This window comes from Peromyscus eremicus, chromosome 7 (assembly GCF_949786415.1).
Source record: "Peromyscus eremicus chromosome 7, PerEre_H2_v1, whole genome shotgun sequence".
Classification (NCBI taxonomy): Eukaryota; Metazoa; Chordata; class Mammalia; order Rodentia; family Cricetidae; genus Peromyscus; species Peromyscus eremicus.
In genome coordinates, this window is record NC_081422.1 from 89,858,593 (window position 1) to 89,878,481 (window position 19,889).

General features: G+C 44.2%; 1 protein-coding gene across 1 annotated transcript in view; it reads left to right on the forward strand.

Annotated features, from left to right (window-relative positions):
- Positions 1–206: 206 nt before the first annotated feature.
- The window catches only part of Pcolce2 (procollagen C-endopeptidase enhancer 2), a 52,311-nt gene continuing 32,628 nt past the window's right edge, over positions 207–19,889 (forward strand). Inside the window, exons 1-2 of the mRNA XM_059267072.1 lie at positions 207–364; positions 1,151–1,259. Of these exons, the coding sequence (XP_059123055.1) occupies positions 258–364; positions 1,151–1,259 (216 nt within the window). The 5' untranslated portion in view covers positions 207–257. The remainder of the gene's footprint in view (positions 365–1,150; positions 1,260–19,889) is intronic.

The following is a 19,889-nucleotide window of genomic DNA, read 5'->3' on the forward strand; positions in this document are numbered from 1 at the left end:
CGAGGCTGGCCCTGGGTACCGCTGGCGGGGCTCCCTTCCCCCGCGGCCGCCCCGGGGGACAGGCCGGGGCCCCTCCCGCCGGAGAACAAACGGGACATTCAGCCGCCGCCCGCGGCTGCCAGGGCGCGTCCCCCGGGGAAATTAGGCGTGGAGTCGGCCGCCCGCGATCGCCTTCAAAAGCCGCCCTCCCGCCGGCCGCGGCGCACTTGGTACCTGGCTGCGGGCGCCAAGCGGGATGCCGCAGTGAGCTGCCGGCCATGGGGGGCGCGAGCGCCTGCATCCCGCTCTGCCGCCTGCTGCTGCTGCTGCTGCCGCTGCTGCTGCTGGCCGCCGCGCAGCTGGCCCGGTCGCAGACCCCAGAGAGGTAACGCCCGCCCGGCCTTTCCCCGCACCCCCGACCCCGCACCTCGCCACCCCTCCGCGGGCTGCCCTGCTCCCCCCAACTTTGGAGCTGCGGCCCCCCAGGGCTACCACGTGGCGCGGCTCGCTCTCCCTTGCCTCGCCTCCCCGCGGGTTTGTGTGCCGGTGCAGGCTACACAAGCGCTCGAATGTGCTCTTTTCTTCCCAGCCTTGGCCAATCTAAGGCGAACCCAGTGAGCCGCTCTTCTGAGTCTTCACTCACATTCGAGTGCCAGGGCAGAAGCACCTAAGGGATGGCTAACTCCCACATCACCTCCAGCCACCTCTGTCCCCCTTTTTTCCCTGGGCGCGGGGAGGGGTGCGCTGAGAAACCCAAGTTGTCCGAAAAGGGGAGAAAACAAGGCCTGTCTCCAAATCTGGGAATCTACAAACTTTGTATTTACCATGGCTTTTAAACCATGCGGCTCTCCCAGAGTGGCCCTCATCACCTCTCCCACTGACTGTCTCCAGATAAGTCATTCATTTATACAACACTCTGAGTGGGGTATTTTACTAAATATGCACGTATATGAACTATCTTAAGTTAATGACGAACTTGGGCAAGTTGTCGGGCTATGATTTAAATATTCTAAGAGCTGGCAAGCTTTCAGAATTTTTTTTTTTAATCTGGTACAAGATTTTGTTAAACAGTATTAACTCGTTCATGTCAGCACGTACACCTTTTTGAAATTCCCATTAGATTGCTCGACCGTGTTTCAATTTAAAGTATTCTCCTCTTTTATTTTCCCAGACCTGTGTTCACATGTGGCGGCGTTCTTACCGGAGAGTCTGGATTTATTGGCAGTGAAGGTTTTCCTGGAATGTACCCTCCAAATAGCAAATGTACTTGGAAAATCACAGTAAGCATTTATTTTAAAGGTGTTCTTCTGGACTTGGGTATGGAAGGAGTGCACAGTGATGCCCTTACCCCCTGGTGTCCGGGTTTGCGTTAGTGGCAGATGCCTGAGAACGTGAAATGTTGGATTTGCTTCATTTGGGAGGTTTTTTATTAAGAGAGCCGGTGGTGTCCTGCAATAGTGATTAGAAAAGGCTCAAGATGATGGTGGAGGGAAGAAACCCTTCAAGCAGGATGTTTCTGAAAACTCGGCCCTGAATTAGTTGAGTTTTATGGATTCATGATTAAGGCTGTTTCCAGTCAGAGGTCTGTGCCGAGGACCTTTGAAAGTGAGATGCTGTTCGTGCCTGCATAAATCCCCCACGCATAATAAAAGATCAAAGTAGTGTTGACCACTTTACACTCAGGAGGAGAGGAACAACAGTCACCACCCGGCTGCCATTTATTGTCCTTTCTTAGGAGCCACCTCTAAAGGCATCTAAGAATGGAGGATGCCAATGAGGGCTTAATAAAAACGCCACGGTGGTCACTGCTGTGTTAGCCCGAGCCAAGGCAAGAAACCAGATAGAGACACAACTAATGTAGATACAAGTCTGGATTTAGAGTCAGCTGGCTGAGTCCCAGTTCCAGTCATTGCTGCTGTGATGATGGCTATCTTCATTTAGTTGCTGTTCATGGGAAGTTATCTGGTCGTCCGAAAAGTCCGTGTTGTCAGGTTGTAACTCCCACCTGTTAGGATTTGTTGTATTATGTATTTTATGTTCCTGTAGGTTGCACCAGGGCCTCATGCATGCTAGACAAGTATTCTACCACTGAACTGCATACCCAGCCCCAGACCATGTTTTAAGTACTTAAATGTGCCAAGTAATTAACAAGCGTCTCACTGAATCCAGAATCATTTGATCATTATGTCCCCTATTTTATAGATGGGAAGGCTGAGGCCTAACAGAATTAGATAGAGACATCGATTTGATAAGCCCGACTTGACCTTTTGTGTAGTGACGTTTGGCAGACAGATTTGGGAGGAGGACCCCTCCGTAATATAAAATTTGGCTTTTTTTTTTTTTTTTTTTTTTTTGTGCATGGCTGTGCTCTTGTAAAATTTCAGTGAATGAGTACAGACTTCATTGTGTTGTTACAGCACACGGAGCTAGGAAAGAAGTTCCAGAAACAGCTTTGAAATACTGATATTAATAAATGTGAAATAAGGCTGGGAAACAAATGTAAAATGGCTTTGTTTTATATTGTAGTTGTGTTTTAATTATGACTCAGTGGTTTCAAGTTCAAAGTGATCCAAGAAGAATCATGTGCCTAACAAGTCAAAATTCGTGGTTGGTTGTGTATTTGGGGGATATACCAGTCATGTTGCTGCTGTACCCTCAGACTTTAATGAGGGAGGGGTGTGTCCAGGGAGGATGTTTCCGGATCAGGGAGGGTTTGGCTTTGCGTCAGAGGAGGTGCAGTTGCCAAAAAAAAAAAAAAAAAAAAAAAAGGCCTAAGGGTGGGTGTGGTGGGTGTGGAGTGTTAAGGGGTGGGGTGGAGAAGAGGTTTAATTGCCTTAAGAACAACTCAAGGAGGTCAGTATGGCTGGGACAGAAGGAACAAAGAACATAGTCTGGAGAGAAGTGAGGAAATTGAAACCAGAGGCTCATGAGTCTGAAGGCAACCTGTAAGTCTGAGTAGGGAGTCTTGGACTTCAAAAGGTGTGTGCGCTGAGCGAGCAGAGTGTGTGTGCGTTGGGCGAGCAGAGTGTGTGTGCACTGGGTGAGCAGAGTGTGTGTGCGCTGGGCGAGCAGAGTGTGTGTGCACTGGGCGAGCAGAGTGTGTGTGCACTGGGCGAGCAGAGTGTGTGTGCATTGGGTGAGCAGAGTGTGTGTGCATTGGGTAAGGAGAGTGTGTGTGCGTTGGGCGAGCAGAGTGTGTGTGTGTGTGTGGTGGGGAGGTGTGGACATGCTGTGACATATCCAGGAGAGGACGGAGTGAGAAGGGCAGTAACAACAAAGATGAAGAAACGTGGCATCTTCTGCCTTCAGGTGTTTCACGGGCAGATGTGCATGCAGCCAGGGTGTAGTGGCATCAGCTGAGAGGCCCGTGTGCCAGCTTGTCCCCTTTGTGGCTCCTGTTCTAGACAGGGGTGACCTCTGCTGGGGCTTTACCCAGGGCTGTCTAGAAAGACTTTCTCAAAGTCAGTTATATCAGAAAGGATTCTCTAGAGGAACAGAACCAATCGTGTGTGTGTGTGTGTGTGTGTGTGTGTCTGTGTGTGTGTGTGTCTGTGTGTGTGTCTGTGTGTGTGTGTCTGTGTGTCTGTGTGTGCGTGTGCGTGTGTGTGTGTGTGTGTGTATGTGTCTGTGTGTTTGTGTGTGTGTCTGTGTGTGTGTGTGTGTCTGTGTGTCTGTGTGTGTGTCTGTGTGTCTGTGTGTGTGTGTCTATGTGCTAAAAGGGGATCTATTAGACTGGTTTGTGTCATGGGGTTTGGGGAGTCCACCAGTGCTTGTCAACACAATGGAGGGGAAAAATAAAACTAACCAACACTAACTACTCAGTCAACTAAACCGGACACCTCAGCAGTCCCAATCTGGCACTGAAAGCCTGGAGACTCCCTGGAGAGCAGCTGGTGTGGAGTCCATGCTGGGAAGCTGAGGAAGTTAGGGTGTGATGTCAGTGTAGCATGACAGGGGCAGGATAGACACACTGGGCCCACAGGAAGAGAAGGCAGGATCATGCATAGTGCTGTTTCCTTAAACCTCTTTACATCTGGAGTGCCTGGGAGAGGGGACCATCCTCAGTCGATCCTCTCAGAAAGACAAACTAACAACAACCCTCCTCTCACAAGAAACCCTAAGAACCTAAAACCTCATTGACACACCCAGAGGTGTGTCTTCTCTGTGACTCTAAGTCCCATCAGGTGGACTGTCAAGATCGACTGTCACATCAACTGATCCATCTTTTCTGCTCCACTGGAACTCAATATCACACCGTATTATATATTACTTTATATTATGTTAATGTTCATGTATGTGTATGTGGGTGTACATGTACATGTGTGCAAGTTGAAGCCAGACGTTAACCTGTAGTGCTTTCGTCTCCACCTTATTTTGTGATACAGTGTCTCTCACTGAACCCTTATCCCACCCATTGGAGAGACTGGCTGGCAAGCCACAGGGATTATCCTCCTTCTGCCCCAGGGATTATCCTCTCTCTGCCTCCCAGCTACTGTCATCCTCCACCAACATCAGACTTGCACACACGGCAAGGTGGATGTCACCCCCAGATGGCTATCACCGAATTGTTTGATCAGTGAGAAAATGAAAGAAATCCGATGTGTGTTTTAAAGTTTGTCACAACCAAATGTTATGGAAGTGTAGCTTGCATATTGGAAATTTGTATTTCTCCTTGTTGTAATTTGTTTTTTTGTTGCAACGATAAAGCACTGACCAAAACCGATCTGAAGAGAAAAGGGTTGATTTCATCTTATACTTTCCAGTCCATCATTGAGGAACTCAAGCAGAAATCTGGATGCAGGAAAATAAACAGAGATCATGGAGCAATTTCCCCTAGCTTGCTCAGCTATTTTTCTTATATAGCCCAGTCCTTGCCTAGGGATGGCACCACCCCCAGTGGACTAGGACCCCCTACATCAATTAGCAGTGAAGAAAACGCCCCAGGGATATGCCTAGGCCCATCAGTGGGAAGCAGTTCCTCAGTTGAGGCGCCTTCCTAGTTGGCTCTAGGTCGTGTCTACTTGGCAAAAACTAACCAGCACAGGCCTGATAGAACTCACTTCCATGAGACCTGGGGATTGAACTCAGGGTTCTCAACAAGGAAAGCCCTTGCCGAACGACTGAGCTACATTCCCAGCTCAGTATTTTAAATTTTATAGCAACTTCTTGGATGATCGCACTGTTGAGCACACTGTCTACTGGATTATTTAAATGAAGTAAGTTTCATTTCCTTAATCACAGAAGCCACCATTAAGTGCTCAATAGCTCGTTCCCTCTCCCGCCTCTATTCTCCCTTCTTCTTCTTCTTCTTCCTCCTCCTCCTCCTCCTCCTCCTCCTCCTCCTCCTCCTTCTTCTTCTTCTTCTTCTTCTTCTCTCTCTCTCTCTCTCTCTCTCTCTCTCTCTCTCTCTCTCTCTTTCTCTCTTTCTCTGTGTGGGTGTGACTGCATGTGTATAAATATTTCCATCATTATAAAATGTCCCTTTGGACAGTTCTAGAGAATTTTAGGGATTAATTTTACTTGGATAGAGACATATTGAGAATGCTCCAGACACCTTAGGGTACTTCTGCTCTGTCAATGGGGAAGCTGATGACTCAGCCCTATCATTCCGGCCATCAACTTATGGTGGCCTTAGGTGACAAGGTTTTAGTAATTAGTTTGGCTGAGTGTGTTCTAAAAAAAAAAAAAATGCATGGCTAGACATTAAATCAGAGGATTTGAGGGTTATGAAATAGTTCGGTATTATGTAATCCATAATGAGAATGGGTGTTCCTTAACTTCCTGTAGATGTTAACTCTACAGAAAGTTAACCACATGGCCATCTGCATTAGATGCCATTCCTCACCTCTGTAGTAAGGGGCAAGAATTGAGTGTGATTCCACAACTAAGTCCTTGGAAAAGTGAAAATCAATCTTGTAAGCAGGTTTGAAATAAAAGATCGGGGTGAGGCTGACGTCACCCCAAGTGATGGAAGCATGCAAACCATGCGCCAAGCCCTGCGGCAAGAGATGAAACCACAAATCTTGGCACACTACCGCCACACTTGGTTACAGTACTCCTTGGCAACAACGGGCAGGGGATGATGGGAGGTATCTGAGGTCCTCAGAGGAAGCTGGAAGAAGGGAGCAGTGAACCCTGTCAGCTAACGTAGAACTCAGTGGTCATCAGAACACTGGCCAGAAGCCTTTACAGCAACCCCCCAGGTGAGCCTAGGTGATGTCAGAAGTGGTGTGAGCCTGTGGAGATGACTGTGAGGTGTGGGGCTAGTGAGATGAAGCCCCCCAGACTCCCTGAAGGTCTAGCTCTTCGGAGCCCCTGGCATCCAGATCACCACCCCATTAATGGTTTCTGGATAAATTCAGAACAGACTTGGGGACTCTCTCATTTGTGGTTCCTTGATATCTTCACTCATTTGCTCCTTTTTATAACCCCCACAGTAGAATTAAAGATACAACGTGATGATTTGAAGCAGTTTCACTCTTTTGTAGGAAAGCCAACTGCTGAAGCTGTGCTTACAGAAACTAAATTACAGGAAACTTGAAGCCCAGAGCCTTCTGGGAAATCTTGAACACGTATAGGAATTGTTTAAAATTAGTTCCCGAACTTACGGTCCAGCAGAGTACCGGAATGTGCAAAGGAGATGCTGTTACTGAGATAATGCTGGGTCTGCAGAGATGGGCGAAAATGATGTTATTCTTAGGTTTTAAGCTGGACACAATTTACACATCAGTTTTAAAATAGAGAAGTCCACGTGTGGCGCTCAGGTGTTACACGTCACTATTAAAACCACCAAGTTTGTATGATTTGTAATTGCCTCATTTGTAAAAAATGTTTGAAGAGCATTGAAGTCAGCCGGTTAAAGTTTTAAATATTAATTTCAGCATGAATCTGACTTGGGGGAAGAAAACCCGAGTTTGAAGTTCACTTCAAAAACTCTTCTGGCCGGGCAGTGGTGGCGCACGCCTTTAATCCCAGCACTCGGGAGGCAGAGGCAGGCGGATCTCTGTGAGTTCGAGGCCAGCCTGGTCTCCAAAGCGAGTTCCAGGAAAGGTGCAAAGCTACACAGAGAAACCCTGTCTCGAAAAACAAAACAAAAAAACAAAACAAAACAAAAAAAAAAAAAAAACTCTTCTGCAGAAAGACCCTCAGCTGCCTAGCGAGAGCATGTACTGCCATTTCATAAGCTACCTGCTTTATTCTGGCCAGCTAACATTTACTATACTTATGTAATTCATACTACTCAGATGATAATGTATGTTTCCAGAATGCCTTCACATATATATTGAACCATTTATCTCATTTGCATTTAATTCTCTGAGCTGAGTAAGGCAAGTGTTAACATACCCATTCACAGGTCGAGAAACTGCTATCTGAAGAACTTTTGTTAGATTTGAGCTGGGTGTGGTCGCTTATACCTGTAATCCCAGAGATAGGAGAACACTGTAAATTGGGAGTCAGCCTGGTCTATATAGTGAGATTCTGTACTTTGTACAACAAACCCAAGATAAACAAAACTTGTATCTTGCCTAATACCATCGTGTCTATAAACACCATTCAAAGACTCACAATTTCCTATCTCTGTAATATAATTAGCTGTGTCCATACTTATTTATCTCTTATATAAACATTCACCACAATTCACTGAATGAATGCCCTTTTATAGGTGCTCCATTGTGCTGGACCTCTGGGTAAAGAGACAAGGCATGTTTCCATTTCCAGAGAGTTCAGATCTGGGAAGAAGCAGATAAGTGAATCGGTGACAGGAATATTTAGAAGTTATTTTTCTGCTCACTCTTAAGTAGCTTTATGTATTGAAAATTTTAAAGAGGCTTTGCAAAATTTTGGATTCACCGGTCAGTTTTACCTTGGTTATTTCCATACATGAATAATAATGAACCATTGCCTTGAGGGTAATCTTATAACTTATGTATGTTAAAGTCATCATACTGATTCTGTCTTCCAGGAGCCTGCTTAAATTTAAATAGCATTCACATTTTGCTCAGAGAATTTACAAATTAAAAAGAGATTGGGTTTTGTTTCTTCTCAACAACTTTTATATGGTTAATGAGAAGAAAATCAGCAATGGCCGACATGGAGTTGTGTATGTTTAAAATATATGGTGGAGTTCTAGGAAGACCAGTGTAGATATATAATTTGAGAAAACAAAGAATTAATTTGGGCAGGAACTCAGCATTTAAGTTAGTTAATTATACCTAAGGGTAAAGAAAGGGTTCGCAAATCACTATAACTATTATTTGTCAGGAATAGCCTCAGCAGGGTAGGTAGAGGAAAGGAATTTTGGGCTTAACCACATATTTCCTGGCTTTTGACTGCACATAGGATTTAACGTTATATAGAAACTTTAGTTCTAATCTTAAGTATTTTTTAAATGAATTTATATATCTCTCATAGGCACGGTCATTTAGACACCTGAATAATAATTTTACCCAGTGCTAAAGTCAATATGCCTTACACCAGAGGAAAGCCCAGATGAGTGAGATCACTAGAATGTGTTTGCATCTTCCAGCTTGGGAGCCATATGACGAGGCTGGTTTAAACTGAAATTTTCTAATTTGGAAGCTCACGAGTCTTATAGTAGGTAAATTTCCTCCAGCGAGGGTTCAGTCACTAAGACACTAGAATTACAAAGCTTTCTGCTGCCTCCGGTCCTTTGGGGAAGGACAAATATAAATCCTAAATAAATAAGCCAGTGGGTAATACTTTCCCAGTGGGGCCCCAGTCCACTTTTTCTAAATTTGTTTAGTTTTCTGCTTGCTTTTGAGGGCTTCTGTGGCCTCTTTTAATTTGTTTTCCTTTGCTCTTTCAGATGGAAGCTAAGTATGTTTTTATTGATTGGAAACCCGATGTTTTATAAATACGCTTATTTATTCCGCCTGTATTTTTAGTGTTGTTTTCAATCCAATGCCTCTAAGAGGCTTAATAAACAGAGGAGGTGGGGGGAGGCATGAAAATGAAGTCTTCGTGTTTTTCTTTTTTGACAGAAATCCTTTGATAACAACATTGTCAATGGAGAAGGCATTCAATAAAGGTAAATTCCCAGGGAGAATTTTGTTTTGTTTTGTTTTGTTTTTTGAGATAGGGTTTCTCTGTGTAGTTTTGGTGCCTGTCCTGGATCTCACTCTGTAGACCAGGCTGGCCTGGAACTCATAGAGATCCGCTTGGCTCTGCCTCCCAAGTGCTGGGATCAAAGGTGTGCACCACTGCAGCCCGGCTGAGAATTTTTTTCCTAAAAAAATGTATTATTAAAAGGACTGACAGATACACTTATACATCCCTTGCTTATGCTGCAGTTCAGTTTATGGTGTGAACCCAGTGGCAAATTTGAATTGTTTCACAACAATGACTTTGTAAATTCCTTAAAAGCTGTCAGTGAAAGAGAGTGGCCTTGGTGGGTTCCGTTTTGCTGAAGAGGAATGCGGTGTTAGAGGCTTCACAGCTTCACTTTTCACATCCTCTTGCGGATGGTTGCTGTACTCTGTTCTTCACGCAGAGATGGCATGTATATGGACTGCCTGTTGAGCCTGAGGAGCAGCCTGTGAAAGCGCTCATGGCCCTCACACATTTACACCTCAACAGTGCAATTATGCCTTTGGGTATCTCTGAATTTCTTTCTCTAGGGACTTGAGGCAGGGGGGAACAAGTGTTTTCTTCAAATACATTATTCGCTAGCTCATGAGAGGTAAGTCTTGGACAACCAGTGTAAACATCCTGAATAAGCAGACTTAGCGCAGCGGAGAGTCAGATTGACGCTTCCTAAAGCATAAGTCCTGACACTAAATATCACCCCTGTTTCATCACCACACCCTAGAATCCCTCTTCAAATGCTCACTCTTGGACACTGCACATAGCCAGATAGTGTCTTCCAAAATGCCAAGGGAGAGAGAGACCAGTTCATCAAGGACAGACTGTTACCAGGCCAGACTGAGAAGAAAGGCACATGGAAGCCTGTGGCAGTTTTCCTGTTAGATGTCCCCAGAAATGGATGCTGAACTTGACTGCTAGACACGGACTTGCTAAAATCTCTGGGCTACACCTGACCTCTTCTGAAGGAACCATAATTCATTAATTCACTAATATTGTTCATGATGTGCTCATCCGGTGCTGAACTGAATCCAGAAACTATAATAATGGTTGAGAAATCATACCCCTGAGTAGGAGCAGGGAGAGGCATGGTGAACAGGGATCAAAATGGTGGGTTGTTTGTGTGGCATTCCTTGGCGCCTAGAAGAATATGCATTGGAGAGTCATATGGACGTGGGTTTTAATCCCTGTTTACACATTTGCTAGGCATGTGGTGAAGTTTCTGGAGCTGGCACCCTCTTGATGTGAGGGTTGAAGTAGGTATTAGATGGGAGGCCCCTCGGCACAGCGCTAGAGGTGATGTTGATCTTTTTAAACCACTTCTGCAGGGCTGTAATAAGGAATGAAAGTGTGGTGTTTGTGTAGAACTTGTCTGCAAGCCAACTGGTTTCAATCTGTATGGTAATCCCTTGAGGCATGGCAAATTCCCATCGGAAATTTCTCACTGTGCCCTTTCTTCATTTAAAGTACGATCTTTCATAAGATTTCATCCACAGAAGTACCTCCAACCCGCCCTTCCCAGGCAACTCCCATCCCAGCACCAATGGAGGGTTCCTCATGACTTTGAAACTGGGGTGTTTAGAATCAGAGAAAGGACTGTCAGTGAGATAGGCCTGAGCTCAGTGGAAGGGCACGTGTCTGTCTTGTACAAGGTCCTGGGTCCTGTCCCCAGGACTACATTAAAAACATTGCAAGTATATGGGGCTGGAGAGATGAATCAGCAGTTAAAACATTAGCTGCTCTTCTAGAGGACCCAGGTTCAATTCCCGGCACCCACATGACAGCTCACAACTATCTGTAACTCCAGGTCCAAGAGATCTGACACCTTCACACAGACACATATGCAGGTAAAACACCAATCAATGCTCATAAAATTAAAAAAAAATTACTTAAAATAATATTGCAAGTACATTTCTGTCTTTAGAGATGGATACTTTATCCTTCTTTGGGATTCCAAACCACCAAATAGGCCCCTAGTTACACAAACCAGCTAAAGGCATTATCCAGGGATTCCCAGTGAAGACACACCATGGCCGAGTGTTCAAGGTGTAGCTTTGGAACCAGACTGTTGTGGTTCATCACCAGCCCTGCACTTGGAGTCTTCAAAGATGAGCCTCTAATTGCCATGCCTGCTGGTTTCCCAGTGACCCCCAACAGAGTCTTGAGGGGTCTAGAGGAGCAAATAGAATGAAGCAGATGAGATTTGTGGGAGTGGCCTAGGGAGGAAAGAGTGAGTCCTGGCTTTGCCCAAGTCCTTTGTCTTTTCTTCCTTTCTCCCTTCCCCTCTCCTTCCCTTCTTTACCCTCCCCTCTCCTTCCCTCCTCTCCCTTCTTTTCTCTTCTCTCTTCCCTCCGTCCCTTCCTTTTCTTTCTCTTCAATTTCTCCCTCCCCACCCTTCTCCTTTCTCTGTTTTCAACGCTGGACATCAACCCAACAGTCGCTGACTACATCCCCAGTCCCGCCTTGGTTTTTAAAAATGTGCATTCTAGAGCCCAGGAGGTGGTAGCTTATGCCTGTAGTCTCGGCATTTAGGAGGCTTGGGCAATAGGATGGTGAAATTGAGGATAACCTAGGCTATATATTTGGGGGTCAACCTGGACTACATAAGAAGGCCCTATCTCAAAAACAAAAACAAAAAACCCTACAACATTCAAGTGTATTTGGGGTCTGAGGAGATGGTTCATTTAGTAAAGTGTTTGAGCTGTGCGCATGAGGACCTGAGTCCAGATATTCATCACTCAGGTTAAAAACAGTAATCCTGGATAGAGTGGCACCTGTGTAGCATCCCATCACAGGGTGGGCATTGACAGGAGGCCTCTTGGAGCTCACCGGCCAACAGCCTAGCCTAATCAGTGAGCTCCAGGCTCAGTGAGAGACCCTGCTCAGAAAAGGTGAAGAGTGATTGAGGAAGGTGCTTGGCCCAACTTCCACAAACACGTGCATACACGTGCACACACATGCAATTTATACACACACACACACACACTCCACACACACACACACCCAGGTGATATAAGATGCCTTCTTAGGACCGTCATTCTGTGAGTATATCCATGGAGAGACATTCAGGCAGCCTCCAGCAGTTGTCTTCAAAGCTGACTTGTCAGACTATTAGTAAAAAAGTCATCTTGGAGGTCCAGGCCTTCAGAAGACTAAGTGCTTTCTGCTAACTCACAGTAACTGCAGGAGAGAGTCAAGCAAGAACCATCTACCTGAGGCCAGTTGTGGTTTGAAAGAAAATGCCCCTTAAAGCTGGTGGCACTTGTTGGAGGAAGTGTGTCACTGTGGAGGCGGGCTTTCAGGTCTCATATATACTCAAGATACCACCCAGAGTCTCAGACCACTTCCTATGGCCTGTGAGTCAAGATGTAGGACTCTCAGCTACTTCTCCAACACCATGTCTTTCTGCATGCCACCATGTCCCACCATGATGATAATGGACTGAATCTCTGAACTGTAAGCAAGCCCAATTAAATGTTTTCCTTTCTAAGAGTTGCCGTGATTATGGCGTCTCTTCACAGCAATAGAAACCCTAACGAGACACCAGTGAATCCATAATATCACAACACACAACAAGAGAATATCATTGTTTTAAGCCAGGAGGCTTTGGGGAATTTTGTTACGAGCCATAATTACCTAGACAATTTCTTCCCAGCTGTATGACCTAGGTCTTGTTAAGTGCCCTCTTTGTTCCTGAGTTTCCCTATCTGTAAATGTAGATTATATTATTCCCTCATAGGACTGTGTTAGGTGTCACATTATTACATGGATGGCATTAAGTACAGTGTCTAGGGGGCTAGAGAGATGGCCCAGCAGTTAAGAGCACAGGTTGCTTCTCTACAGGATCTTGGTTTGATTTCCAGCAACCGACATGGTTGCTCACAACTGGCTATAACTCCAATCCAAGAGAATCTGACACCCTCTTCTGGCGTCCCAGCACCAGGCATACACATGATATACAGACATACACGTAGACAAAACACCCATATACAAAGTAAAAGGTAAATAAGAAGCTTAAAAAGCACAACACCTACTGCATAGCAAAAACAATTGCTGTGAGTCAGGCTCTGTTATATTCTGGGATGTAGTAGGTGAGATCCCTGCATTGGACAATGCTTGCCTAGAAGCAGTGGAATGGGTAGGGATCAAGGGGTAGTGAGGGCTGTCAAGACAATGCATAGACATGTGACGAGGATTGCAGGCTGAACTGGAATGGGGTCGGTGATGTGGTGACACCTGAGCTGAGATGGGAATGTCGCAGATCGTCTTTCAACTGATGGTCCTCAAAAACCTTGTGAGGTCGCCACTGCTCCAAGTGCAGATGATTTCGTTGTTGGTGGTTACCACTCTCTGAGTCTGTCCGTTCAGAGCAGTGTAGAGCAAGCACCCAGTACATCTGTGAACCAGAAGGCTGTGCTCGGGGCTTGAGGTTGCCTTCCCAGCCATCCAGAGAGAACTGTTGTTACAGCACCGATGGGTCACACTCTGCTCTTTGTCTGTTTACTAATCTGTGTCCCCGCTAAACTGTAAAGCCCTTGAGAACAGGACCCTTGCAGTTTCTCCTCCTCTCTAGAATGTCCTACACTCGCCCCACAGAGGAAAAGGAGATCTAAACCTTTTTAGATCTAAACTACTACAACTTAGTCCTTTCCTCAACGTTGCCAGGCCTCAACTGAGAGTAGAAAAGCAACTTGAACAACAACCGTGGGGGTGGAGGTGTGTGTGTGTGTGTGTGTGTGTGTGTGTGTGTGTGTGTTCAACCAACAAACTACATATGTAAGTCTCAGCATAGAAACAGCATGAAAAGGTCTCCCCCACAAGTTACAAATACCATAATAATGCTCCCCAATGAAAATGACCTGTATGAACTATCAAAGAATTCAAAAGAATGCCTTATGTAAGTTTAATCAACTCAAAGAAGAACATGAGTATACTCCAAGAGAACAAAAACAGAGAGATAAACTAGATGAGGAAGTCAATCCAAGGTATGAAAATAGAATTCAACAAAGAGTTACAACTGCTGAAGAAAAACCTAAATGGAAATGATGCTGGAAATGAAAAATTCAATAAGCCAGTGAACACCTCAGTGGAAAGCCTTACCAACAAAACGGATCTAAAAGAACTGGGTGGATTTCTAGGTGCATATAACCTATCAAAGTTAAATCAAGGTGAAGTAAATAATCTAAACAGACTCATAGCAACCCAGATGAACTCAGTAATTAAAAGATATCCCAACTAAAACAAGCCCAGGGCCAGATGGATTCTGCTCAGAATAATGCCAGACCATCACAGGAACTAACACCAGTACTCCTCAAATTATTCCATAAAACAGAACAAGAAGGAACACTTCTAAATTATTTTTTATGAAGCCAATATTATCCTAATACCAAAACCAGAAAAAGATACTACCACCTCCCTAAAAGAGTATAGGTCAATCTCTCTGATGTACACAGGTGCGCGCACACACACACACACAAAACAAAACAAAACAAAACAAAACAAAACAAAAAACCTCAACAAAATACTTGCAAACCAAATTCCAGAATGCATGAAAAAAGATCATCCAACATGATCAACTTGGTTTCATTCCAGAGATGGAGGAATGCTTCAACATATGTAAATCCATAAATTAATCCACCACATGAGCAGACTCAAGGACAGAAATCACTTGCTCATCTTATTAGATTTAGAAAAGGCTCTTTAACAAAACCCAACATTCCTTTAAAATAAAAGTCCTACCGAATCTGGGCATACATAGGCATCCCATAACTTAATAAAGTGCAACAAGCCCACAACCAACATCATTCTACATGGAGAAAAACTCTAAAGCTTTCTATTAAAATCAAGAACAAGCCAAGGATGTCCACTCTCCCTCATCTTGTTCAATAGAGTGCTTGAAATCTTAACTAGAGCAATAAGACAGGAGAAGGAGGTAAAGGAGATACACATAGGAAAGAAAGAAGTCAGAACATCCTTCGTGCAGGAGGTATGATTCTGTACATAATAGACCCAAAGGCTCCAAAACTTCAGTAGTTGATAAGTACGCTTAGTAAAGTAGCAGGACACAACAGTATCACACAACATCAGTAGCATTCATAGATAACAACAATAAGCATACCAAGAAAAAAAATCAGGAAAACATTCACCATAGCCTCAAAAAAAAAATCTTAGAATAAATCTAATCAAAGAAGTAAAAGGCCTGTACAGTAAAATCTCTAGGACTCTGAAGAAAGAAATTGAAGAAGACACCAGAGTATGGAAAGACGGTCCATGCTCTTGGATCAGTAGAATTAGTATAGTGAAAATGGCCATCTTACCAAAAGCAGCCTGCAGATTAAATGTAATCACCATCAAAATCCAAGTGCAATTTTTCACAGAAATTGAAAAAACAATCTTAAAATTCATAGGAAAACACAAAAGACTCAGGATCGCTAAAACAATCCTAAACAATAAAACTGCTGCTGGAGATATCACCATCCCTGATTTCAAGTAACACTGTAGTAATAAAAACAACATGGCACTGATGTACCCACAGACATGTTGATCAAGGAAAAGAATTGAGGACCTACATAAGTCCATACTCATGTAGCCTCCTGAGTCTCAACAAAGAGGCAAAAAAATAAGAACAACAATAAAAACCACACTGGAGCCAGACGGTGGTGGCACATGCCTTTAACCCCAGCACTCGGGAGGCAGAAGCAGGTGGAGTTTGAGGCCAGTCTGGTCTACAGAGCGAGTTCCAGGATGGGCTCCAAAGCTACACAGAGAAACCCTGTCTCAAAAAACCCAAAAAACCAAACCAAACAAAACAAAATAAAAACCCCATTGGAGGCATGACAGCATCGTCCACAAATGGTGCTGGTCAGACTGGATAGTTACATGTAGAAGAATGAAATTAGATCTTTATCTCTCACCCTGTCCATACACAACTCAACTCCAAATAGATCAAAGACTCCAACATAAGACCTGGCCTGGTACCCCACATCAGATAGAGGGAAAAAAGGGAAGTTTTAACTTATAGGCACAGAAAAAGAATTTCTGAACAGGATCCTGGTAGCGCAGCCCACAGACAAGTGGGACCTCATAAAATTTAAAAGTTTCTACACAGCAAAGGAAATAGCCTAGACGTCCATCAGCTGAAGAATAGATAATGAAAATGTGCTACATGCATACAATAGAATATAATCAGCTGTAAATAAAAATACTATATTTAACATATATTATCTGCATGTAGGCATATGTAGAGACTCATATTTCAAAGAAACAGTTTAAATGGGTGGATATGGAGGCTAGCTCCTCTGAAAGGTGTATTTTAATAACTAGGCGCTATTATTGTCTAGCCAAATTGACACATCCAACTAGCCATGCCCGTGTCTCTTCAGGCTTTTAAGCAGAACAGTGGGACATAAAATGACTTTTTTTTATTTTTATTTTTTAGACAAGGTCTCCTGCAGCCTAGGACGGTCTCAAACTTGTTAAGTAGCCAAGGGTGACTTTCCACCTTTTGCTGTCCAGCGCTGGGGTTATAGGCGTGGACCACCACTCCTGGTTTTATGCACTGCAAGGGATTAGACCCAAAGGATTTGTGCACTCTGTTCCAAATGAGATGCATTCTCAGCTCATGACTTGTGTTTTCAAAGGATCACCTGGATGTTGTGTGGAGAATAGACTGGAGTCTAAGAGTGGAGGCCAGTTAGGGAACTTGCAACAGACCATGAACAACACTTTCTAGTGCTAAATGTTGCCAGGATTTTGTTCACAGATGTAGCCCACATCAAAGCAGCCAGCCTTGTAGCTTAGAAGTGTGGTGTGTTCATCAGCTGAACATGTGTGGAATGCTCAATTTTGTAAGAAGGAATGACTCCGTTGCTTTGGGGTTCTTATTTGATTTAGTTCATCGAAGCTATCTGAGGAAGACAGGAAACACATGTGGCATTCTTGACATCTTATTGTTTTGAATTGTGAACTTGTAGAGATAAACAATAACAAAAACTGTAAGGCTAGAGTGTTGGCTCAGGTTTAAAGCTGTCCCAAAGGACCTGGGTACGATTCCCAGAACTTACATGGCAGGTCACAACCATCTGTAATTCCAATTCCAGGGGATCTGAAGCTCTCTTCAGGCTTCTGAGGGCAGTAGGCATGTACATGGTACACAGACATACATGCAACCAAAACATTCACACATATAAAAATAAAATTAATTTTAAAAATCATTCTTTGAATCTGGGTGGTGGTGGCGCACGCCTTTAATCCCAGCACTCGGGAGGCAGAGCCAGGCAGATCTCTGTGAGTTCAAGGCCAGCCTGGTCTACAGAGTGAGATCTAGGACAGGCACCAAAACTACATAGAGAAACACTCTCTCAACCTCCCCTCCAAAATCATTCTTTGAGGTCATTAGCAGAAAGACTGGCATACATTAGAATCATCTCTTGCTCATGTCAACACAGTACTGTGTTCATTTGAAAACATCATGGCTCAATTAAGGTTGGTATTGAAAGCGGTTCTAAAACTGATGGACTGTGCATGTTACTAAGATCCATCAAGTGCCCTTGGAGGCCAGAAGTTCATTGACACTGTCCCTGACGATGTCCTGGAGAGCAGAGAAGCCACACTTAGCCTTCATCCTCTCCTTAGAGCCCAGTACATGACCTGGCACAGACAGGTATAGTGCTCAATAAATATTTGGTTAATTATTAAGAAAAAATTGGCTTGCTTTCACAGGAGAAGCTAAGTAAACCCCACAGCTTTCTATAGTTCCTTGCCCCACCCTCAAGGAACTGAGTTCATTCTTGAAGTGTTTAAGTCTAAGTTACTTCTTAGTTTTATGACCTGGTTCAGTTATTTTTCAGGCCTCAAAGGTACTTTCTGAACTGAAGGCAGGAACCACAAGTCTGGCTGGGAATGTAGCTCGGTGTGTGTATTCAGCATGAGTGAGGCCCTGGGGTCAGTCTCTATAACCACGCATACATAAACTGTCACAGCGTTCCATTGAAAGAAAGAAAGAAAGAAAGACAGAAAGAAAGAAAGAAGGAAGGAAGGAAGGAAGGAAGGAAGGAAGGAAAGAAAGAAACAACTTTAGAGCCATTGAGGCAACTATCAAATTAGCTACTAATTATCCTTTGTGTGTGTTGGAGATGGAACTCCTGGCCTCAAACATGCTTGGCAAGGGCTCTATCACAAAACTGTAGCTCTATCACTGACATATCTTTTTTATTTAAAGAATTTAAAAATAGCCGGGCGGTGGTGGCACACGCCTTTAATCCCAGCACTCGGGAGGCAGAGCCAGGCGGATCTCTGTGAGTTCGAGGCCAGCCTGGGCTACCAAGTGAGTTCCAGGAAAGGCGCAAAGCTACACAGAGAAACCCTGTCTCGAAAAGAACAAAAAAAAAAAAAAAGAATTTAAAAATGTATGCATACATATGTGTGCCTGGTGAGAGTATGTGCACCACATGTGTGCAGATGTGTGCAGAGGCCCAAGGAGGGCTTTGGATCCCCTAGAACTAGAGTTATAGATGGTTGTGAGCCATCTGATGTGGGTGCTGGGAGCCAAACCAGGTCCTCTGCAAGAGCGGTAAACTATCTTAACCACTAAGCCATTTCTCCAGCCCCCATCGCTGATACATCTAATTTATTTATAAATGGAGTGGTAATTACTTTAAATTAAGGATTTACCATACTGAATTTCTCCAGTAGGTAGCAAGGTAGTAGGTATAAGCACATTCCAGGTCATTTGTTATACAGGTCCATAGTGAACGGTTTCAACCTTTTCCTAAGTAGCAGGTTTCAGACTGGCACTTACCAGTGGTTTTCTTCTGATAGATAGTATGTTTTTTATTTATTTGCTTATATTTTATGTACATGGGTGTTTCGCTTGCATGTATGGCTGTACACTACAGTGTGCAGTGCCCAAGGAGACCAGAAGAAGATGTTGGATTCCCTAGAACCCAAGTTACAGATGGTTTCAGGCCACTGAGTGGGTACTCAAGATTGAACCAGGGTCCTCTGCCAGAGCAGCCAGTGTTCTTAACCACTAAGCTATCACTCCAGCCCCCAGAGTATCATAATGCTAGCCAAGCTTTATCTACATTGACTGAATGGCAGGCCCTGCTCTGGACTCAGCTGACTGGTAGATAAATACAGGTTATTATATTATACAGATCGTGGCTACACAGCACTTGGCTGGCTTTCTTCTCTATGACGGAATAACTTTGTAACATCAACTTCGAGGAGGAACGATTCATTTGGGGTCACAGTTTCAGGGTTTCAGCCAGTGGTCACTTGACTGCTGTTTCTGGGCCGGTAGTGAGGCAGGAGCACAGGGTGAAAATGGGTTGACAGGCAGGATGGAGGGAGAGGAAGAGGAGAAGGGAAGGGAGGGAGGGAGACACAAAAGGTCACCTTCAGTAACCTGCTTTAGCTCATCTCTTAAAGTTTCTCCCACATTGCGACAGAGAGCACGTCTCTACAGTAAAAACTTCACACACCGAAAAAAGAAATTGAAGAAGGTACCTGATGATGGAGAGACCTCCTGGGTTGGCAGAATTAATATTGGGAAAATGACTATATTACCAAACAGAACTACCAATTCAATGTAATACATAAGAAAATTCCAATGATATCCTTCACAGAACTAGGAACACAAAACAAAACCCAAAACCAAATCAAACAACAAACAACCCTACACCAATCTACTTTCTTTTAAAGAGCAGAAAGTGGGACTGAGGATACAGCTCAGTTGTCAGAATGATTGCCTACCTAGCATACAGGAAGCCCTGAGATCAATCCCCACCCCTCAGTCCCATGATGTT